This window comes from Rana temporaria, chromosome 10 (assembly GCF_905171775.1).
Source record: "Rana temporaria chromosome 10, aRanTem1.1, whole genome shotgun sequence".
NCBI lineage: Eukaryota > Metazoa > Chordata > Amphibia > Anura > Ranidae > Rana > Rana temporaria.
The window spans coordinates 95,379,708-95,404,840 of NC_053498.1; the positions used below are offsets into that span (position 1 = coordinate 95,379,708).

General features: G+C 42.7%; 1 protein-coding gene across 7 annotated transcripts in view; it reads left to right on the forward strand.

The window, feature by feature from the left end:
• LOC120915333 (circularly permutated Ras protein 1-like) overlaps positions 1-25,133 on the forward strand; it is a 114,739-nt gene that overhangs the window by 22,227 nt on the left and 67,379 nt on the right. For 6 of the 7 annotated variants that reach the window (XM_040325744.1, XM_040325738.1, XM_040325740.1 and 3 more), the window contains exons 2-3: positions 9,210-9,312; positions 18,285-18,356. In XM_040325744.1, coding sequence (XP_040181678.1) covers positions 9,219-9,312; positions 18,285-18,356 — 166 coding nt within the window. In that variant the 5' untranslated portion in view covers positions 9,210-9,218. The remainder of the gene's footprint in view (positions 1-9,209; positions 9,313-18,284; positions 18,357-25,133) is intronic. The other variant, XM_040325741.1, reaches the window with a different exon arrangement.

Genomic DNA, 25,133 nt, shown 5'->3' on the forward strand with positions numbered 1-25,133 from the left:
GTCGCCTATGGAGATTTTTAAGTACCGAAGTTTGTCGCCGTTACACGAGCGTACGCAATTTTGAAGCATGAGATGTTGGGTATCAATTTACTCAGCGTAACATTCTCTTTCACATTATAAAAAACAATTGGGCTAACTTCACAGTTTTTTTAATTCAAAAAAGTGTATTTTTTCCAACAAAATTGCGTTTGGAAGACTGCTGCGCAAATATGGTGAGACATTAAGTATTGCAATGATCTCCATTTTATTCTTTAACGCAGGGGTGTCAAACTCCATTTCCTTGCCGCCACATCAGCATTATGGTTGCCCTCAAAGGGCCGGTTGTATCAGCACCCCACCCTACTTACATCAGGTGTCAAGAACCCCCCACCATCAGAAGTCGAGCATCCCCCCCCTGTGTGGCAAGAGCCCAGTCTCTGTGCTGGGAGCGAACTGTGTGGCAAGAGCCCAGTCTCTGTGCTGGGAGCGCACTCTGTGGCAAGTGCACAGTCTCTGCTGGGAGCGCACTCTGTGGCAAGAGCACAGTCTCTGTGCTGGGAGCGCACTCTGTGACAAGAGCCCAGTCTCTGTGCTGGGAGCGCACTCTGTGGCAAGAGCACAGTCTCTGCTGGGAGCGCACTCTGTGGCAAGAGCCCAGTCTCTGTGCTGGGAGCGCACTCTGTGGCAAGAGCACAGTCTCTGCTGGGAGTGCACTCTGTGGCAAGAGCACAGTCTCTGTGCTAGGAGCGCACTCTGTGGCAAGAGCCCAGTCTCTGTGCTGGGAGCGCACTCTGTGGCAAGAGCCCAGTCTCTGTGCTGGGAGCGCACTCTGTGGCAAGAGCACAGTCTCTGCTGGGAGCGCACTCTGTGGCAAGAGCACAGTCTCTGTGCTGGGAGTGCACTCCCAGCACAAAGACAGGTAATCATATACTGTATGCTGCCTCACACATAAAGACTCACTTTTGGAAGGCCGTATATCTGCATACAGGCAGCGTCAAGGGGTTAAGATGCTAATTAAAAGTTAACGTGAAACTAAAGTCCAAACCTTTTTTTTTTTTTTTGGGTGGGGTTAAAGCGGAGGTTCACCCTAAAACGTGTACATACCATTCCATCTAGCATACTGCCGACATGTACAGTATGCTGTTTTTTTTTTTTTTTCGCTGTACATACCCTTTTATAGCTATTTTCCTCCCCGGCTTCTGGGTAGTGCCTCCCGCAGGAGTGGGCGTTCCTATTCAGAGACTAAGTGATTGACGTGATGACAAAAGCTTTCCCACGGCGCATAATGCGCGTCACCAGTTTCCGGAAGAAGCTGAACTGCGAGTCGGCTCTATACGGCGCTATACGGCGCCTGTGCACCGACGGTTGGCTTCTTTTGGAAACTGGTGATGCGCATTATGCGCCGGGGGGAAGCTTTTGTCATCACGTCAATCACTTAGTCTCTGAATAGGAACGCCCACTCCCACGGGAGCCACTACCCGGAAGCCGGGGGGGAAATAGCTTTACAACGGTATGTACAGCGAAAAAAAAAAAAAAAACAGCATACTGTACATGTCGGCAGTATGCTGGATGGAATGGTATATACATGTTTTTTACATGTTTTTTAGGGTGAACCTCCGCTTCAGTCAGACTTTTTTTTTTTTTTTGCCATTTGTGTCCCATTGGGGAAAAAAAGAGGAAGTGCGAGGAAATCCCTGAAAATTTAGGTAATCCCTTTGGGCCTCCCAGTGTCCCCATTGGAGAAATTCCCCTCTATTGGTCTTCTGGGGACATCTCCAAAAGAGAGGACACAAAGTGGGTTGAACAGTGCTGGGCACGTGGAACAAAATGAAGTAGAATTCAGAGGGCAACACTGGTGTGTGGAGAGAATGATTAGTACTATGTTCATTTAAAACAGGAAATATGCAAGCAAATTGCAAGTTCATATTTTCATAACCTAAAATATCTTTTGAACTACTTATTGATTGTTGTCACTAGTCACTTCAGAAATTCAACCTGCTGTTCTGGTTTGGAGTCACGGAAGGAGATGTAAAATCTTCTTCAAAGGGACATGCAGTCATTGTTTCTGTGCATTCCCTTTTCGTCGTATTCTGAAATGTTTTTTTTTTTTGTTGCCTGCTGACCTGTTTCTGTAGAAGTTTATGTGCTATTTCACGAATGCAGAGTATTTCTTAGAAATGACTTAAGGTGGAATTTTACTAATTGTAATTTTTGGGTTGATTTGGATAGAGTAGGGAAAAGTTATAAGCGTTATCTAGTTCTTTTTGCTATCTATGTCCACATTGGGGAATCCCAGACACATAACAGATGTGAAAATGTGTCCAAAATAAAAATATATCTAATTTGTGACAGTTACAAGAACTGGTGTCCTAAATGCTCATGTTCTGGTGACAATTGTACACTTCTCAATGATATTACCATGCTTGTAATGTAATCAGTGGAAGTCCAGACAAGGCAGCTTTCAGTGGCGGCTGGTGTGTTTTGTTTTTTTCTTGTTTTTTGGGGGGTCGGCAAACACCCTCCCCTCCTTTGGCCGCCGGCACTCTTCCTCCCTGCGATCAACCGCACTTAACCCAACTGGGTCGCAAATGGGCTTTTATCGCGTCTCCTCCTTTTCTGCATCACGGTTGCTTCTGCCGTGTGTCTCCTCCCCCTTCCCCCCCTGGGGGGGGTAACGGGGAAAAAACCCTGGGAATCCATCAGCCCTTCCCTGAGGCCCCTTCATTGGCTAACCATAAAGGATCGGATCATATTCAAGACCTTCTGTCTCACCCACAAGTGCACACAAGGAAATGCTCCTCAATACTTGTGCGAGAAAATAAAACACTACACCCCCAATCGCGTTCTCCGATCAACCAACCAAAACCTCCTCCACATCCCTAAGTCCCGCTACAAATCGAAGGGAGAACGAAGATTTGCAGTCCAAGGACCGCGGCTATGGAACGCTCAACCCACAAACATCCGCATGGAGGAAAACCATCGGGCCTTCAGGAAAAAACTTAAGACCCACCTCTTCTGAAGGATCAGGACGACACTGGATGGAAATAAGCGCCTTGTGGTGATTTAGTTCACATTTGCAGCGCTATACAAGTTACTCACTCACTAGGTGTCCAATAGGATCGCCTGTCCTTTCAGCCAATTGGGTGGCCGGTCTCAAGACTCGCTTCCTGATTAGCCGGGAGGATCAGTGTGACAGTAGCGAATATTCATTCGCTATTGTCACACAACTGAATGGGCTCAGGGCGCAGTGCTCTGTGCCCCAAGCCCACCCTTTTTTGAAGCCTATTAATCTAATCACATGCTTCAATCCCCCTCATTGGAATTCATGAGACCGGCACACTGCATGTAGATTAAGGGGTCGGATGCATGGATAGGGTGGGACGGTGCCCGTGCGCCCATAACGGACGGGCCGCCACTGGCAGCTTTACAGTTCACTTCTGCTTAAACAAATTAATGGATTTTACTAGACCACACCCCTGCTCCTAACTTGCTTACCAGTCCTAAATTACATTTAGCTGGGCCCCATCCGATCATCAGAGGGGCACAGGAGGTGGGATAGGCAGGTGAAGTCAGTCAGTGACTTTTTACTGCAACTTGGGGGGTGGGTAGGGTGTAGGCCGAGTTGGAGGGGTCCCATGATTTCTAACAGCATCAGGAAGCCAGTATGGGACCCCATGATTTCTAACAGCGGCCCTGGGTACGAACAACAAAGACTTTTGGCCCTGAGTACGAGCAACGAGGACTTTTACTTACCGCATCCCTCACTCAACCAGCAGCTGACGCTTAATTCTTCTCCTTTAAGCTCTGGCTTGTGGGCAGTCACCCTGCAACTTGATGACATCAGAGTACCTGCGTCTGCTGAAGGACCTTAGAAAAGAGGCTACGGGGGCTGGTCTTAAGCATGGAGAAAGTCTGTGGAACCGAGGGATTAGTTAAGTAACGGTCCATAATTGGAGTGCTTAAAAGTACAATAATAAAGAGGGGGGTACCTTTGTCCTTTCAATTTGGAGAAAATATTTTGTATTGAGGCCACAGTGGACTTTAATGGTACTATACAAACTCTTGAAAAAACAAATAATAAGTAAAGTTTAATTTTTTCAATTTACAACATGTTAAAATATATACATAATTTATTTATAAAAAGCTCTGTAGAATATTTCAAATGTTACTTCAAGGACTGAGTTTACCAGTTTACCCAGTAGAAACTGTATTTAGCTCAACATGTTTTGTGGAACAATGCACCGCTTCTTCAGGACCTTATTGCACATATATGGTGTTTACAGAGCAAAATTTGACATATGATTAATAAAATTTTATTTTTAGTATAACAAAGTTGAAAATATAGAGTTATTAGCAAAAATAACAATAACACAACAATGGTATAATATGTGTTATGTCACCCCCCCCCCCCCCCCAGGCCTCCTTTTCCAGAGCAAAATCATGCGTAGCAGTCCTCAAAGAGATAGGTCTGCCTCGGCGGCTGTGGGAACCTCCACAGACAAAGGGGGGAGGGAAGAGAAGGAAAAGGTGATATACCTTGCAGTCTAGTAGAAAAATATATAGAGACATTACTATAAAGCAAATATTACCAAAACAAATTTGGTTATAGATTGATCATAAAAAAAGGGATTAGGGGATGACTATTACCCACCGTAGCAGGGAGTCTAAAAAAGATCCTCTCACATATAAATCACATATAAATTTCAATGGGCATTAAAAGGATTGATGGCCACCAAATACTATAGGGAAAAAGCAGAGACTATCTCTTAATGCCATAAAAACATAAATGAATTGGTTCAGAAAATACATACTAGTTCAAAACAGGGGTACTCCTATATCTTTACCTGAAACATCCAGTCTGTCAAATAAGCATCTACAAGAAGTTCTCCACATATGTGCGTATAAATAAACACACAAATACAGTCAGGTCCATAAATATTGGGACATCGACACAATTCTGATCTTTTTGGTTCTATACACCACCACCGATGGATTTGAAATTAAACAAACAACTTTAACTTCAGACGTTCAGCTTTAATTTGAGGGTATTTACATCCAAATCAGGTGAACAGTGTAGGAATTACAGATTAACAATCATAAATCAAACTTTCACTTTTTAATACTTGGTTGCAAATCCTTTGCAGTCAATTACAGCCTGAAGTCTGGAACGCATAGACATCACCAGACGCTGGGTTTCATCCCTGGTGATGCTCTGCCAGGCCTCTACTGCAACTGTCTTCAGTTCCTGCTTGTTCTTGGGGCATTTTCCCTTCAGTTTTGTCTTCAGCAAGTAAAAAGCATGCTCAATCGTATTCAGGTCAGGTGAGTGACTTGGCCATTGCATAACATTCCACTTCTTTCTCTTAAAAAACTCTTCGGTTGATTTTGCAGTATGTTTCGCGGCATTGTCCATCTGCACTGTGAAGCGCCGTCCAATGAGTTCTGAAGCATTTGGCTGAATATGAGCAGATAATAATATTGCCCGAAACACTTCAGAATTCATCCTGCTGCTTTTGTCAGCAGTCACATCATCAATAAATACAAGAAAATGAGTTCCATTGGCAGCCATACATGCCCACGCCATGGCACCACCACCACCATGCTTCACTGATGAGGTGGTATGCTTTGGATCATGAGCAGTTCCTTTCCTTCTCCATACTCTTCTCTTCCCATCACTCTGGTACAAGTTGATATTGGTCTCATCTGTCCATAGGATGTTGTTCCAGAACTGTGAAGGCTTTTTTAGATGTTGTTTGGCAAACTCTAATCTGGCCTTCCTGTTTTTGAGGCTCACCAATGGTTTACATCTTGTGGTGAACCCTCTGTATTCACTCTGGTGAAGTCTTCTCTTGATTGTTGACTTTGACACACATACATCTACCACCTGTAGAGTGTTCTTGATCTGGCCAACTGTTGTGAAGAGTAAGGAAAAAAGGGGGGTTAGAACTTCACCATGGCACCCAGACTTCGTGTGTTATAAAGTCAATGTAATAGGTTAACCCTCAAGGGGTTATACAGAATAAAGTCTATATTATCCAACAAGTTCACAATCCTGATGTATGGGATGATTAATTCCACCGTGATGGTCAGCACACTTGTACAGGTGAAGCCCACCACCAGAGTCATAGGCAGCTTACCAGATCAATAACTTAAAACAGCAGTCGGCTGTGACCCAGCCGCGGCCTTTAAGGGGGGTGGGATTAACCCCTTCCTGGAGATAGCACTCGCTCCCCAGAGCCTGCCACAGAAACCACAGGGTATACAGGAGATAGTCCAATGTGATTCACAGCACACTAGTAAGAGTGAGATCCCACCACCAGCATTAGGAGCAGCTTACCAGATAAAAAATCTCAGATAGCAGTCGGCTGTGACCCAGCCGTGGCCTTTGGGGAGGTTCCACTCCCTGGTAAAGGATCACCACTTGCACCCTTGATTATTAGCAAGAACGCCACCGCACATTCAAAGATAGAAAACGGCAAACATAGTATAATTCCGTAGGGAAGGTAATTTATTAAAAACAGTAAAACATTACTCACATTGTATGAGATTCAAACGAGCATTTAAAATTGCCGGCCGGCATGTATACAGAGCGGAGCCCTTCCTCCAAACGTGATGACGTCACCGCACGAGGGTTAACCTATTACATTGACTTTATAACACACGAAGTCTGGGTGCCATGGCGCAGTTCTAACCCCCCTTTTTTCCTTGCTCTTTATATTTGTGCCTCGGCACCAGAACTGCTGCCTCCCTATTTTTCACCTTTATGTAAAATGTTAATTCACTTACGGTAAATTGATTATTTTGTTGGATAAGCGCAATTTTTATTATTGTATTGTTGTGAAGAGTGTTTTCTTCACCAGGGAAATAATCCTTCCGTCATCCACCACAGTTGTTTTCTGTGGTCTTTCGGGTCTTTTGGTGTTGCTGAGCTCAGCGGTGCGTTCTTTCTTTTTAAGGATGTTCCAAACAGTTGATTTGGCCACACCTAATATTTTTGCTATCTCTCTGATGGGTTTGTTTTGTTTTTTTCAGCCTAATGATGGCTTGCTTTACTGATAGTGACAGCTCTTTGGATCTCATATTGAGAGTTGACAGCAACAGATTCCAAATGCAAATAGCACATTTGAGATGAACTCTGAACCTTTTATCTGCTCCTTGTAAATGGGATAATGAAGGAATAACATAACTCTTGTCCATGGAACAGCTGAGCAGCCAATTGTCCCATTACTTTTGGTCCCTTAAAAAGTGGGAGGCACATATACAAACTGTTGTTATTCCTACACCGTTCACCTGATTTGGATGTAAATATCCTTAATTTAAAGCTGAAAGTCTGCAGTTAAAGCACATCTTATTTGTTTAATTTCAAATCCATTGTGGTGGTGTATAGAGTCAAAAAGATTAGAATTGTGTCGATGTCCCAATATTTATGGACCTGACTGTATATGTCCTCAAAATTATATATAGTCCACGTCAGGTAGGGCGATAAAAACCATAACCATAAGATATAACCAATTTGTATGGTACCATTAAAGCAGTTTGTATGATATCATTAAATTCCACTGTGGCCTCAATACAAAATATTTCCTCCAAGTAACGGTCCTTGTTACTGGTACTACATGCATCAAGCATTTAACCCTTGAAATGTAGACATGTAGTGAAAAAACACTTGTGTTAAACGAATAATTTTATTTGTATTAACTCCTTATGTGCTTTTTGACTGGGGGCCTGGCAAGCACGTGTCCTTTTCCTGTACATTTTAGGTGTTTCTCTTTCCCATCTCGCAAAGCTGGAAGATATAATTTTGCTAGGCATGGATTAAATAATTATAAATTTAAACTATTTCTATACAAATAGCAAAGGGTGCAATCAGCGCAAAAATACAATAAATGTGTAAAATAAATCCCCCTCCCCTAATAATTGCAAGCTAAACACTTAAAGCGGAGGTTCACCCTAAAACAATTATATACCATTCCAACCAGCATACATGTACAGTATGCTGTTTTTTTTTTTTTTTCGCTGTACATACCGTTTTATACTTCTTTTTCTTTTCATACTCCCGCGGGGAATAGGCGTTCCTTTGAAGAGGCGTAGGTGATTGACGTGCGCCGAAAATAGCCGGACTGGGACTCGGCTCTATACGGCGCTATACAGCGCCTGCACACAGACTAGGAGCTGACTGCGCAGGCGCCGTATATAGCCGAGTCCCAGTCCGGCTATTTTCGGAACGCGTGACGCGCCTTAGCCGCACGTCAATTATCTACGTCTCTTCATAGGAATGCCTATTCCCCGTGGGAGTATGAAAAGAAAAAGAAGTATAAAACGGTATGTACAGCGAAAAAAAAACAGCATACTGTACATGTCGGCAGTATGCTGGTTGGAATGGTATATCATTGTTTTAGGGTGAACCTCCGCTTTAAGGAAATTCACAAAATCCAAAAAGATACATATTATAAAAAATTAGTGCAGCGCAAAAAAAACAACTCATAGAATATACAAAATTCAATTGATACAACAAACTGTGACAAAATTGAAAAAAACACAGCAAAAACTCAAACAAATGTCCAAATAAACATGAAATAAAGTCCAAAGAATGTGTGATGAACAAATTCCAAACTCCACAAAAGATTTACTGGTGACGTGAGCTCAAATAATAGGTGATCCCTCCACCACTACAGGATTGGCCACATATATGGTGTAATACTTGCTGCGGATTGCTGAGGGACCTGACATGACATTTGCCATTGGGTGTATCTGCATTTATGATATCTGCTTGCATGACTACCTGATAACACAGGAGTCCATGCCTTAAGGTGAGAGTGGCCAATCATGTAGTGGTGGAGGGATCATCTATTGTTTGAGCTCACGTCACCGGTGAATCTTTTGTGGAGTTTGAAATTTGTTGGTCACACTATTCTTTGGACTTTATTTCACGTTTATTTGGACATTTTTTTTTGTTTTAGTTTTTGCTGTGTTTTTTTTCACTTTTTTCACATTTTGTTGCATCAATTGAATTTTGTATATTCTATGATATTTTTTTTTTGTGCTGCACTAATTTTTTTATAATACGTAAACTATTTCTATGATAAATATAACTTTTGCAGGAGTGCTACAGTGAGTTTAGTTGCCCCAACCCTGTTCCAGTGATATAAACATTTATCGTATTGACTTGTTCAGTTGATTTTCCTGGGCTTGGCTTTTTAGTTCTTGTACTTACATACGGCTTGTTTCAGGTGTCTGAGATGGAATTTGGCTGCAGATACATTTATGTTGATGAGTCTAGAGGCGATGTACAGCAACACTGCCATCCTTCTTCTGTAAACATCCCTCAGAAAGGTAAGTGAATGTAAATGATCAGCAAACCAGATCGTATTTTACTGATGTACCGGGATGTGCTTTGGAGCCACTGAAGCTGATTTAGGGCCCATTCTTACCTCTTCCCGCATTATTGTACACACATTAATGCATGTTATAATGGACATTAATGCATGGTACCTCAACACTTTGCAGTGCATTCCCATTCATTTTTAATAACACCAAAATGTGTGTACATAATGGCCCATATTCTCTCTAAAAATCCGCGGCTGCGCTTAAGGCACTTACACTCCGCTGTCCCAACTTACAGGAGCAAGTGTTGTATTCCCCAAACACTTGCTCCGTAAGTTGGGACGGCGGAGTGTAAATGCCCCGGCGTAGCCTGGCGGATCTCCAAGGGGGCGGCTTGTATTCAAATTAAGCGCGCCCCCTATTCTAATGAACTGCGCATGCGCCGGGCTTCAAAAAGCCCAGTGCGCATGCTCCAGTTCTCGGCGGAAAACGCCAATGACGGTTACGCGACGCGAACTCGTTCGGGAATTGGCGTAGAAGGATCATTTGCATACGCAAATGAGTCCTTCACGTAAATGCCATCTAGCGGCGGCCGGCGTCATTACATTTAAGATCCGCCAGTGTAAGTGACTTACAGATGGCGGATCTTAAGTGTATCTATGCGAAAATGATTCTAAGAATCAGTCGCATAGATACACGGGCCAAAAAAGGGAGATACGATGGAGTATCCTGAGATACTCCATCGTAACTTCTATGAGAATATGGCCCAATGTAATTAAACCTACCTGCTCCTTGGCACACGACAATGCATGTAATACAGAATTAATGCATTGTCTTGTGGTATGCTGGAAATCAATGGGGCAGATACATTTGTTGACCCATGGACACAAATTGAGGACCATTGCGATGGGCAACACTCTGAAATGCCAAAAAGTGTACTTGTGTGTGTATGTGTATAGGTGTGAATTGGCCTGTAGGGTCATTCCACACTCATGGGCACACAAATATGCTGTTTTGTGTTGCTACAGTTTTCAAATTCAATTAAATAAAATTACATTTTACATGCAACAGTCTGTTAATAGATCAGAGCTATAATGCATACATATCAATATTATCATAGTGTATGGTATGGGTTATTAGGCCATAGTCATCAGGTTGCTTTATTCTATAGTAAGTCAAAACTTAAACTTAAAGTGGTTCTAGAGACTGAAGGTTATTTTTTTACCTTTATGCATTCCCCCCTAAAAAAAAAAAAAAATTGCCAGCAATTAGAAAATCAGGAACAAAACGTCATGGGGTCCCCCACAAATCCATACCAGGCCCTTTAGGTATAGATTTTGAAGGTAACCTCCATGCCCAATTTTTTATTTTTTTAAATGGTGTGGGGTCCCCCCCAAAATCGATGCCAGACCCTTATCCGAGCATGCAGCCTGGCAGGTCAGGAAAGTATTGGGTGGAACGAAGCCCCCCCTGAACAATCATAGGCCCTCAACATACCATTCCCTGAACATGGGGGTCCCCCCCCCAAATCACCTTGTCCCCATGTTGATGGGGACAAAAGCCTCTTCCCCACAGCCCTGGCCTCCAGGTCCCTGCCCCCCCCATGTGAACAAGTATGGGGTACATAGCCTCCTCATTCACCCCAAAAAATGTGTAGTATAAAAAAAAGACATTAGACAGTTTTTAGCAAGTTCTGCTAAAAAATGCCCCCTTGTATAGATCCATCATCAATCACGATGCCACTGCCGACCCAAAAAAAGGAGAGCTAGCAGACGGCAGTAGCCTTTAGCGTGAGTGGGACTATTTTTTTCGGGTAAGCGGTGGCGGAGGGCGTCATGATTGACACCGATCAATGGATCTACACCACCGACCAGGGTTGTGCCCCTGCCCCAAAGCATCCCCCCCATATTAAGGGCATGTGGCCTGGTATGGTTGGGGGGGGGGGGGGCGCTCCCTTTCCTGACATGCCGGGCTGCATACTCAGATAAGGGCCTGGCATGGGTTTGGGAGGGGGACCCATGCAGTTTTTCTCACATTTTTGAATTGCCTGCAGTTGTTTATTTTACTTTCAGCTGTCAAAAGGGAACCCTGCTGACAGCTGATGACTCATCGGTTGTTAAGGACACGGCAGCCGTCCGCTCCTTAACAACCATGTACTTTAGTGGTTGTTAAGGTCATGGGAGGCTGCTTGCTCCTTAACAATGCCTATTTATTAATGTTAATAAAAACGATAGCTACTGCCAGGTGTTAAATTACTGCATGTTTTCACTACTAAAATACCGTGTAGCGCTACCCCCACAGGATATCGTGCAAAAGTTTATTTATTTCACTAATGCAACTTAAAAGGTGAAACTAATATGAGATGGACTCATTACATGCAAAGCAAGATAGTTCAAGCCGTGATTTGTCATAATTGTGAGGATTATGCCTTACAGCTCATGAAAACCCCAAATCCACTATCTCAGAAAACTAGAATATTACATGCAATCAATAAAACAAGGATTGTACATAGAACAATATCGGACCTCTGAAAAGTATGCATATGTACTCAGTACTTGGTTTGGGCCCCTTTTGCAGCAATTACAGCCTCAATGCAGCGTGGCGTGGAAGCTATCAGCCTGTGGCACTGCTAAGGTGTTATGGAAGACCAGGATGCTTCAATAGCGGCCTTCAGCTCTTCTGCATTGTTCGGTCTCATGTCTCATCTTTCTCTTGGCACTACCCCATAGATTTTCTATGAAGTTCAGGTCAGGCGAGTTTGTTGGCCAATCAAGCACAGTAATCCCACAGACATTGAACCAGGTTTTTGTGCTTTTGGCAGTGTGGACAGGTGCCAAGTCCTGCTGGAAAATGAAGTCAGCATTCCAATAGAGCTCGTCTGCGGAAGGAAGCATGAAGTGCTCCAAAATCTCCTGGTAGGCGGCTGCGGTGACCCTGGACTTAATGAAGCACAGTGGACCAACACAGCAGATGACATAGCTCCCCAAATCAACACAGACTGTGGAAACTTGACCCTGGACTTCAAGCATCTTGCAGTGTGTGCCTCTCCATTCTTCCTCCATACTCTGGGTCCTTGGTTTCCAAATGAGATGCAAAATTTGCTCTCATCAGAGAAGAGGACTTTGGACCACGGAGCAAAAGACCAGGTGTGTTTTTCTTTAGCCCAGGTAAGACGCTTCTGACAATGTTTGTTGTCCAGGAGTGGCTTGACAAGAGGAATACAACATTTGAAGCCCATGTCCAGGATCCGTCTGTGTGTGGTGGCTCTTGATGCACTGACTCCAGCCTCAGTCCACTCCTTGTGAAAGTCCCCAACACCTTTGAATGGCCTTTTCCTGACAATCTTCTCCAGGCTGCGGTCATCCCTGCTGCTTGTGCACCTTTTTCTTCCACATTTTTCATTTCCACATAACTTTCTATTAATGTGCTTTGATACAGCACTTTGGGAACATCTAACTTCTTTTGCAATTACCTTTTGAGGCTTTCCCTCCTTATGGAGGGTGTCAATGATGGTTTTCTGCACAACTGTCAGGTCAGCAGTCTTTTCCATGATTGTGATTCCCACTGAACCAGACTGAGAGACCATTTAAAGGCTCAGAACCCTTTGCATGTGTTATGGCTTAATTAGATAATCAGAGTGTGACACTTTTAGGTAGATTCAGAAAGAGTTAGGCCGGCTTATCTACAGATAAGCCGACCTAACTCTGTATCTAAGCCGGCCTATGTGTGTTAAGTGTATTCTCAAACAGAGATACACTTAAACATACCTAAGATAGGCTGGCTTGCTCCATTCTATCTTACGCTGCAATGTTTCTTTTGCCCCCTAGATTATGTTAATGAGGGGCTACGCCGATTCGAGCGAGCGTACGCCGGGCCTACACCGTCGAGTTGTTTCCGTACGCGATAGGCCGCCTATGAGGTGGAATAACAATGTTAAGTATGGCCGCCGTTCCCGCCGCGAGGTTTGAATTTTTTACGTTGTTTGCGCAAGTCGTCCGCGAATTGGGATTTACGTCGTTTACGTACGCGTCGAAATCAATAGGCCCGTACGGCCTACTTAGCCGCAATGCGCACTGGGAAATGTAGTCGCACGGCGCATGCGCAGTGTAAAAAATGTAAAAAAACGTGAGGTCAAGCCTCATTTCAATAATACACGCCCCCCTCCCAGTCATTTGAATTAGGCGCGCTTACGCCCACTCGTTTTAGGCTACGCCGCCTAAAATTTGAAGGTAAGTGGTTTGAGAATCAATTTTAACCTAAATAATTTAAGGCGGTGTAGCCTAAAAAGAGTAGGCTAGGCCGTCCTAATTTTAGGCCAATCTCTCTGAATCTACCTATTTGAGCCTAGAGTATTGCACCTTTTCACAATATTCAAATTTTCTGAGATTGTGGATTTGGGGTTTTTATGAGCTGTAAACCAGATTCATCACAATTATGACAAATCACGGCTTGAACTATCTTGATTTGCATGTAATGAGTCCATCTCATATATTAGTTTCACCTTTTAAGTTGCATTAGGCCCTGTACACACGATCAGTCCAAACTGATGAAAACGGACTGAAGTTCAGTTTCATCAGTCCAAACCGACCGTGTGTATGGCCCATCGGACTGTTGTCCTTCAGTCCAAAGTTTTAGGCCTTGTACACACGATCAGTCCAAACTGATGAAAACGGACTGAAGGCTGAAGTCTGATGGACTGATGATCTGATGTGCCTACACACCATCAGTTCAAAATCCGATCGAGTCCAACGCGGTGACGTAAAACACAACGACGTGCTAAAAAAAACAAAGTTCAATGCTTCCAAGCATGCGTCGACTTGATTCTGAGCATGCGCGGGTTTTGAACCAATGCTTTTGTGTACTAACCATCGGTTTTGACCGATCGGTCATCAGTCCATCAGTCAGATTTTAAAGCAAGTTTTAAAACTTTGGTCTGAAGGACAAAAGTCTGATGGGCCATACACATGGTAGGTTTGGACTGATGAAATTGAACTTCAGTCTGTTTTCATCAGTTTGGACTGATCGTGTGTACAGGGCCTCAGAACTTGCTTTAAAATCGGACTGATGGACGCCTGACCGATCGGTCAAAACCGATGCTTATTACGCAAAAGCATCGGTTCAAAACCCGCGCATGCTCAGAATCAAGTCGACGCATGCTTGGAAGCATTGAACTTCGTTTTTTTCAGCACGTCGTTGTGTTTTACGTCACCGCGTTGGACTCGATCGGTTTTTGAACTGATGGTGTGTACGCACATCAGACCATCAGTCCGTTTTCACCAGTTTGGACTGATCGTGTGTACAAGGCTTAGTGAAATAAATGACCTTTTGCACGATATTCTAATTTTTCGAGTTTCACTTGTATATAGTTAGCTTTAAATTATTGTATACAAGGAATGTTCTTATAAGCAATTTTCATTGCACCCACACAAATGTACTAATTTGTTATTACATAGTCAGGAAAGGGTCAAAGATTTTACCCTGTATTGCTATAGTCATACTGCAATTAACCCCTGAGACTGCCAGGCTATTAAAGGGTTAATTAACCCCCTTGGCATGAAGTTAGGTATTTAAAAACTAGGATCACATTGCAGTATGGACTTGAAAAAAGAGGCTCTGCTCCTCCGACATGTCACGTGCTTGACAGTCCTACTATCTATTGCTGATTACTGTCCCTGTTGGTCTTAATGTTCGTGTAGTGGTGATGGGTATGGTGTGGGCAGCTGGGCGGCTAAGTGCAATTTCCTGTCCTGTAGAGAGCTTGTGATTAGGCATGTGCAATTTTTTAAGTTACGAATACGTTTTCCGTAAATTTTCGTTATTTTAGTTGATTCGTTAACATACGAATGAACGAATGGTTTAGCGCAATTAATAACGAATAACGATATTTTCAAAATAACGAATATGAAAAACAACGAAGATACGAAAGATGAAAGAAACGAAAACATAGAAACAACGAAAATACCGAACCCCAAAAAAATAATAATTATGAAAAACAAAATTAACGAAAATGCAAACTTACTAATATTCGAAGACCGAAAAGAAAACAACCGAAATGCCGAACAAAGACTAAAAAACGAAAATCAAAACTAACGAAAAATAAATTACGAATCTTCGGAAAACGGAAATTAAAACAACGAAAATACGAAATAATGTAAATTAGCTTTCGTTAGTACTGAAATATTTCTGGATATTGACCAATAGCCACTGAGCGCTGTCCCTTTCCTCTGAAGAGGTTTGTTCCTTCCCCCAATGAGCTTCTTTCTCATTACCTCCTGGCTCCTTGTGTCTTTTTCTGTGTTAGACTGCAGTGCATCTAATTTCTAGATTTGTATTTGTAATATCTGACATATTTTAGTTTTCTTCTACGTCAGACTTCATTCTAGACAGGGTGTGTGTGCTAACTAAGACAGTCAAGTCAATCACAGTAAAGTACGAATTACAAAATTACGACGAGTAGTGTGTCGAATAAACGTAAAATGTATTCTAACAGAATTACGAATGCGATAAAATCTACAAAAGTACGTTTTTACAATCAAAGGAAATTAGACACGAATATACGAATGATCATAAAGCAACGAAAATATATTTCTTACGAAAATACGAATGCGGCATGATGGAAAATATATTGTAAATACGAATAGCAAAACAACGAAAGTTAAACCAACGTAAAAACGAAGGAAATAAAATCATTTTAAAAATACGAACGCGGCAGAAAACAAAATATAACGAAAATACGAATCTGGATTCAACGAAAAATAAACTAACAGAAAAAAACGGAAACGGAAAAAAGTATGTTACGAAAATACTAAAGAGTACGAATACGATAACTAACGTCTTACAAAATTACGACTTGTTACGAATCACGATAAACGAACAGAAACGAAACAGAAATAAACGAAAATTTTTGCTGTGCACATGTCTACTTGTGATGTGACAACAACCTACTTGAACACATATCCATGGCTGAGCCGTCCCTTGGCTGATGAGAGTAAGGAGATCTGTCCACAGCATGATGGCTTTGCATCTGATGACATGTTGACCCCCTAGGACAGGAATTGTTTTAGAACTACAGACTACCTCACCCTAACTCTATAATGTCAGAGGAAGATGTTGTGTAGTCCATATAGCTGAACAGGTTAGGGCTGATGAGACTTCATGAGATAACACTGTAGAGTACAGAGTGCATAAAAGAGGAACTTCACTCTCAATTAAAGTGGAGTTTCCATCCCAAATTTATTTTTTTCATTATTATGCTCATTAGACCTGAAAAAAAAAAAAAAAAAAAAAAATTCTCACCTGGAAATGCCTGTTGCTATGCGGTCCCGCAAAATCTGCCTTTGGAATCACCTAGGATTCTGACATCATCTCCCTCGGCTCCTCAGCACGCTAATGCTCCTGGGAAATGTGTGTCATCATTTCCCAGGATGCAGTGCACTACCCCATTATAACTCCCCATCCAAGACTTCCAGAAAGTATGGGCCAGATTCACAGCGGAGATACGACTGAGTATCTCAGATACTCCGTCGTATCTCTCTGAGTATCTAAGCGACTGATTCATAGAATCAGTTACGCATAGATATCCCTAAGATTCGGCAGGTGTAATTGTTTTACACTGTCGGATCTTAGGATGCAGTACCGCGGCCGCCGCTGGGGGGAGTTTGCGTCGGGTATGCAAATTAGGAGTAACGACGATCCACAACGGATTTTTGCGTTCGCTACGTTGCCGCTAGTCTAGTTTCCCGTCGCAAAGTTAGTCGTCGTTTTTGGTGCCTTAACTTTACACAGTAAACATATTGCTGTATAAAGTATGGCCGTCATTCCCGCGTCGAAATTTAAAAATTAACGTCGTTTGCGTAAGCCGTCCGGGAATACGGAATTACGCTACGCGCGTCGCCGTTCAAAAAAATGACGTCACTGCGTGCAAAGCACGGCGGGAATTTTGAAATGGAGCATGCGCAGTAGGTCCGGCGCGGGAGCGCGCCTAATTTAAATGGCACACGCCCATTTAAATTACGCGGGCTTACGCCAGAGGCCGCCGGCGTAGGCTTTCATTGCAAGTGCTCTGTGAATCAGGCACTTGCGATGAAAACTTGCGGCGGTGTAACGTATCTAAGATACGTTACGCCGCCGCAATTCTACCTGAATCTGGCCCTAAGTGCTTGTGGGCTTCACAATGCCCACAAGCAAAATGACAATGGTGTGGACTTTTTTGAATAACTATGCGCAGCTGCGGCGGATTGCAAAATAGTAAGTGACCGGATTTATATTATAAAAACGCATTCTGAAAGGACATAAATTTAAAAAATGCTAATTGTGGTTGGAACCCCGCTTTAACATTGACTATTTTTAATCCTTATGCTGCTACTGTAGATTAGTAAATAGATCGGAAAGTATATCATATTTACTTGTGTCAAGCTTCTTTCTTTTACGTTTCTTCAGTTACTTCCTGGTTGCCAGGCCTAGGCAAATGATGTCATACATCCCAGCAGTCCTCAGAAGGGGAGGAGGGTTTTTTCTCAGCTAAGCACACCCTTTGGCATGCATGCCTACGCTGAGGGCAGATGGATTCCATGAAGAAAATGCTACATGGATTATCTGCCCTTACAAAAGATGGCCATGACCAGAAATGTTAAGGGGTGTTTTTCAAAGTGATTTCTTAGTAAAATAAAATATGAAGGCATGGATAGATGGGGGGAGTGTGCTTTGAATATTAAAAGTGAATTAAATCACGTTTTTACTTTGTGGTGTTCAGATACAGTGTAGTTCTGCTTTACATTTCTGCCAAGACTAATACAATGCAAATAAGAGTTGACTATTGTTGGGATTTATATCATTAGTCTGTTTGCATTACAAATATTAACATATATCATTGCATTTTGCTCTGTATCATTTGATGAGAATCTATGCTGTTTGCTCTTTAAAAACCTTTTTTTTTTATAGTAATACATACATTATATTTAAATCTTTCTTTGTGGTTTCAGGGATTGATGTGCCTGACCAAGCTCCTTATGACAATTTTATGCGCAAAGGATCTGCATGTTCTGAAGTTAATGGTATGTTTTAGTGCAAAGGTTTACCTACAAATCATGAAATTTGTTGAACAAAAGACATACTGGCCCGGATTCAGATACATTTTCGTATCTATCGGTAGGCGTAGCGTATCTCAGATACACTACGCTGCCGTAACTTAGTGCGCAAGTTCCGTATTCAGAAAGAACTTGCGCCCTAAGTTACGGCGGCGTAGTGTAAATGTGTCGGCGTAAGCCCGCCTAATTCAAATGTGGATGATGTGGGCGTGTTTTATTTAAATTACTTGTGACCCCGCGTAATTGACGTTTCTTACGAACGGCGCATGCGCCGTCTGTGAATGTTTCCAAGTGCGCATGCTCCAAATTACGCCGCAAATTGTCAATGCTTTCGACGTGAACGTAACTTACGTACAGCCCTATTCGCGAACGACTTACGCAAACGACGTAAAATACGACGCTGTTCGTTCGTTTCCGACGTCCATACCTAACATGACTTACCCCTGCTTTATAAGGGGTAACTTTACGCCGGAAAAAGCCTTACGTAATCGATGTAAAAAAATGTGCCAAGCGGACGTACATTTCTGAATCGGCGTATCTACCTAATTTGCATACTTAACGCGGAAATCTACGGAAGCGCCACCTAGCGGCCAGCGTAAATATGCAGCCTAAGATACGACTGTGTGAGAGACTTACGCCGGCCGTATCTTAGTAAAATTCTGGCGTATCTTGCTTTCTGAATACAGAAAGAAGATACCCCAGCGCTTCGTAGAACTTACGCGGCGTATCAATATATACGCTGACGTAAAGGCTATCTAAATCCGGGCCACTGTGATTAAATAATGAGAGAATGTAGTAAAAAGTTATGTCACCTCTTTTCTCTTGGTGTCAGTAGAACTTGTCAGAAGTGACTCATGCAGACAGCAGAGGAAAGGGCAGCAGACAGAAATTACACTTACGTACACACGACCAGTTTTCCCGTCGGAATAAAGTTTCCGACGGAATTCTGCTCAAGATGTCTTGTATACACACGGTCACACCAAATTCTGACCGGCAAGAACGCGGTGACAGAAAACACTACGTTGAGCCGAGAAAAATTAAGTTCAATGCTTCTGAGCATGCGTTGATTTGATTCTGAGCATGCGTGGTTTTTAGTCCGTTGGAATTGCATCCAGACGAACGGAAATTACGATAGAATTTTTTTAATTCGGTCGTAATTTCCGTCGGAAATTCCACTCGTGTGTACGCGGCATTAGTGCTCTTAATTGAGACGAGTACACACTATAGAAGGAAATGTTTTGTTCATATTTCATGTCTGAGGATTTTAACCACTTTAACAACATAAGAAATAAATGTGAAACTCTCACAAATGATATGTAAACCAAACTATTGGGTAGGTAAATTTACCATTTATGTTCAAAACAAACAAAAATTTGTCAAGTTGAGGAAAGCTTTTGTATCCATAATGGCGTTATCACGCGTACGTTCAACAGGTTTATCAAATGTAAACAATTTTCTACCTATCTATAGCCAGCTTTAGCCTAGGTTCACATTGCTGCGGGATTGACATTTCATACCCGCATGTCAGTCCGACTTCGGGGGCGATTTCAGAGACATCTATGCGGTTTCCTGCCGCACCCAAAGTCACCAAAAGTAGTACAGAAACTACTTTTTGGAATTGACATACTTTCAAATTACCTGCGTCGTATCTTTAGTTTGAATCCTCAAACCAAGATACGACGGCATCTGTGTTTGATCCAACAGTCGTACGGCTTCGTACGCCTTCGGATCGTAGATGCAATACTTCGGCGCCAGCTGGGTGGAGTTCGTGTCGTTTTCCGCCTCGGGTATGCTAATTAGCTATTTCAGACGATCCACGAACGTACGCGCGGCCGTCGCATTCTCTTACGTCATCTCTAGTCGGCTTTTTTTTCCGGCGTATAGTTAAAGCTGCTATTTTGCGGCGTATAGATAGACTTGCCATGTTAAGTATGGCCGTCGTTCCCGCGTCGAAATTTGAATTTTTTATTTTTTTTGCCTAAGTCGTCCGTGAATAGGGATGGACGTAATTCACATCTAAGTTAAAAAAATGACGTCGTTGCGACGTCATTTAGCGCAATGTACGGTGGGAAATTTCGAAATGGAGCATGCGCAGTTCATTCCGTGCGGGGACGCGCTTCATTTAAATGAATCATGCCCCCTACCCGCCGATTTGAATTACGCGCCGAGAGATACACTACGCCACCGTAACTTACGGCGCAAATTCTTTGTGGATTCAAAGAATGAAAAAGTAAGTTACAGCGGCGTAGCGTATCTCTGATACGCTGCACCTATCTAAATATATGTGAATCTGGCCCACAATGTGTATAAATCATACAGGAAGTGAAAGGAAAAGATGAGTATATCACTGTGCTGCAGAAAGTCCCAGCTTAGGATGAATCGCAGGGATTGGCTCAGCTGCTGCTGGTCGGATGTAACGGGGAGAGAGGCTCTAAAATCGCCAGCTGGTATGAAGCGCCTCCACACAGGATCGCCGCTCTGTACTCTTCTTATCCCTTTCCTATCGCAAAGGATGATGGGATGCATGTTTCGGGACACCATACGTCCCCTTCGTCAATCTCTGCACATATCTTGAGTATGTCATCCAGTTTTGGTTGTCAATCCTGAGGAAGGATGTCCTTGAATTGTAGAGAAGCCAGAGAAGGGCAACAAAGCTAATAATGGGGCTGGAGGACCTCAGTCATGAGGAACGACTACAAACATTAAACTTATTTTACTTGGAGAAGAGGAACTTAGGAGAGGATATGATCATGATATACAAATCTGCAATTGGGGACTGTATCGTTAAGAAAAAAACATTTACGATTAGGTCTTTAAAGAAGACACCCAGCCCCAGAAATTCCTGTCTAGGGGACAGAGCACACATCTTTGTTTGATGTAAAGGGTGGGGGGGGGGGGGGGGCGGTTGAGTAAAATGTGAAGATGGTCAATGCTGTGGGGGGGGGGGGGGGGGGTAAAATGTGAAGATGATCAGTAATGCCTTGGGTCCCAGAGGTTGTGTGCATTGATTGTGGGAGACCCTGGTCAGAAGCTTTTCCTGTAAAAACTGAGTTTGGCCCCAACCCCTTCTGCTCCTCCCCATTGGTACATTAATGACCTCACTGACCAGTAAAGTTCAGGATCAGAAGAGGGTGGGGCCAAGCATGACTTTATAGCAAAAGTCAATATTTACACATGCTTTTAGCTGCCTATGCATTTTTATTTACTAACCATTGCCGTGTGCAGCTTTCATTGTAGGTAAACTTTGCTTATGCATTTTTGTCACATTCTCAGTTTGAAATGCTTGCAGTGTTAATTTTGACATCACATTTCAATTTAGTTTTAGTCATAGTCTTTTGACTAAAATGCCATTTTAGTTTTGGTCATATTTTAGTCATCTGAATTGTTTTACTCATGTTTTCGTTGATTAAAATTTCCAGTACATTTTTGTCGACTAAAATCGAATGGGTTTGGTTAAAAAATGCATTATTTAAACATTTTTTAAGAATGGTGTGTGTGTGGTATCTCGCGCCAATAAATTAAATTACATTTATACTATAAACAGTGTAAAGCTGCTACCCAGAATTAATCAGATGATTATACAGTGAGAGAATATTGGAAATGGCTTCTTACCAGATGGTAATGCCCCTTACTTTGATACCAAAAAAGGGGACATTAAAGCTTATGATGATCCTGTCATAAGCTTTAATGTTCCCTTTTTTGGTATCAAAGTAAGGGGCATTACCATCTGGTAAGAAGCCATCTAATTTATTCACTTTGGGTGACAGCTTAATGGTGAAGGTGGAACATCATTTTATTTGATCAAGAAGCACGCAAAATTCTTTCTTCACAAATTGAGGACTAATTTGGGAATAGACTCTCATCCGTATGCTATTATGCACTAATAGGACTTGTTTTCAGTAACACAGTCTATTTAATTTGTTTGGCACAGGAATCTGAGCAATCACCAGTGCAACACAGCTCAGGATTCTAAGACTTTTTTACTAGATCTTCTAGTAATGTAAGGTGTTGTAGTATTATATATTTGTATATTGATTGGTTTCAAGTATGTATCACTACTATTAATTAGCGCACCCATTTCCAATATTCTCTAATTTTTTAAGAATGGCCAAACTCATTATATACTCCTGGAGTAAAAATGTAATATGTTATTTATGGTATTGAGCCCTGGTTCACACTGGGTACGATTTGGAACGATTTGAGATGCGATTTGACATGTCAAATCGCATCTCAAATCGGCGGCAATTGTCGGCAATGGCACTGTCCTAATCAGTGCGACGCCGCATCTGCGATTTCAAAAAGTAGTTCCTGTACTACTTTTTGCGATTTCGGGCCGCGATTTACATTAAATTGCGGCCGAAATCGCGGCAAAATCGCAGCCGCGAAATCACATTTTACCGCGATTTTGAATTTGCAGCAGTGTGAACCTAGGCTAAAGCAAAGTTCCACCCAAAAGTGGAACTTGCTAAGGCCTCCTCCCTGGCTCCTGCTTGTGAAACAGAGCTTTGGGAGAGGAGGGGGGGAGGAGATACCAGATTTTGTTAGGTACCTGCTCCTACTTCCATTCCAGTCACCTTAGCCGATCGGAAGCAGAAGTCAACCCCCCCCCTCCTAAAGTCTTCTGGGACATGTGACAGGTAACGCAGCGCCACTTGCTGGGTGCCCATATTAGAGAAGCCAAGGGGAGAAACGGGGGTTGAGTCTGGGTTTATTAAAAGTCAGCTACAGTTTTTGAAGCTGCTGATCTTTACTTACTTACTGGGAATCAGGTTAAGCCATTGCTATAAAATGTCTTTATAAATAAAAATGTATAAAAAAAAAATATTATATATATATTGTAAGGGGTTAGCTCTGTAGCGGGGTGTGTGACCCCTTGGATGGGTTCACCACACACTGAATTTATACAGACAGGCAGTCGAAGACGGTTGAAAACAAAGATTTTGGTTTATTCCTTTATCTTGCTGGAAACAAGTGCAAGCATCCAAACAGCATAAACAAAATCAAACATAAAATAAACCCTGGCCACCTGGGGCATCTACCTTCCACACAGGAACCTATCTATGGGGTCTGGCACAGCCCATTGCTGGGCAGACACTGCTGGTCATACAGCAGGAAAACAATAGTCTTTTGATTTTTATCACACAGAAAAATGAATCCTCTCCTCACCTCCTCAGAAGACTTTCAGTACACTGCTCTCCTTCCTCACAAAGCCTCAGGATGCAGCAATTCTGTGGTAATCCTCTGGATTACTTATAGAGGCCTTAATTGCCCCATTCTGAACAGCTGAAGTCTTCCAACGCCCTTAGACCTTTTCTGGCTACATTTGCAGCCGACGCCTAATAACAATTGGTGTATTGTCTAAACAAGGCAGAAATGTATGTCCCGTCTGTGACAACACCCACAGACTTACCTGACTTCCTGTCACAATATATATATATATATATATATGTAGCACTGGTATTTTTGTCATGTAATGCTAAAGATTGCATACCACTAGAGGGAGCCAAATGCCAATGTGAGAGAGATATATTAACTTACACAGGCAGAGCAGAAAATGTTTATTGACTGTGAAGATACTCACTTACCCATAATGCTCACTCACTTACCCATGAACACTAAATGGCTGAACTGCATGCTGGGTGGGTAATAAAAGGCAGAGTGCAGCCATTTTCTGTCTCTGCTGGATGCATGGTCTGCCTGCAAGGATCTGTGAAGGAGTGTTCAGAAGAGGGCCTACATCGTGCAGAGCAGAACAACATCCATTGACTCTGCCTTACCACGGTGTGCTGGAGAGGCAGTGTGATCGGGTCTGAGGACCCAGGACCCTTGAAGGAGCAAAGTGGATGTCCGGTTTGCTTGCGGAGCGGAGCAGTGTGACAGTGCTGACTGGCAGCAGGACTGAGACAGCCGGAGCGGAGGTTCACAACTTTCCAGACCTGGTGTGGTGAGAGGGCTGTCGCCCAGAAGTTATTTAACACCTGTAACACACTTAGACTCATTTCACAGTGTTGCTGGGACCTGTAGTCCTACGGGGAGGTCTCATTCAAATAGACTGAGTTCAATCAGGTTTAAAAGCCTATGCTTCATTGAGGGCTGACTGATGATTAAGTTATACCTACACCAAAGGCATCTACAAGTGTGTTGTATAGCAGGAATTGTTATCACTCTTCAGTTATGTTACTTCATTACTTGTTAAACCATTGGATTACAAACACTGCAGTATAATCGCTAGCCGAAGAAAAAGAAGACCAGAGACTACACTTCTCATTGGGAGGGTTTGTGCTGTGGATACAGTAAGACAAAAGGCTGCCTTATACCTCAGGGGAAGCTCTTGAGAAACTGTATTGTGCTGTGTTGATATCCTTGCATTGGTATGTTTGGTGCGGCCGTACTGGAAGTGGGAAGGTGACCAGTGTCAAGGCATTGTCACTCTGAGCACTAGTCCCACTTGGAGACGCGCCACAGTAGAGGCTCAAGGGACCTTTAAGTGTTAATAATTTGTGTACACTCATTGCACTATTATAGTAAGTTGTATGTTGATGCAGTTATTATAACTACTGTCTTTATACTAGTTCCAGTAAAATTACATTTTGGTTGATCACAATTGGTGTGAGGCTTGTTCATTATTCTAACAGGTGGAACAACGGATGCCCAGATAGCGATAAAGGTACACTATATACACACTGTTATGTGGGGTTGTTCCGTTTAGTGAAGGTTTCACATCCACACTGTTACACAGCTGTG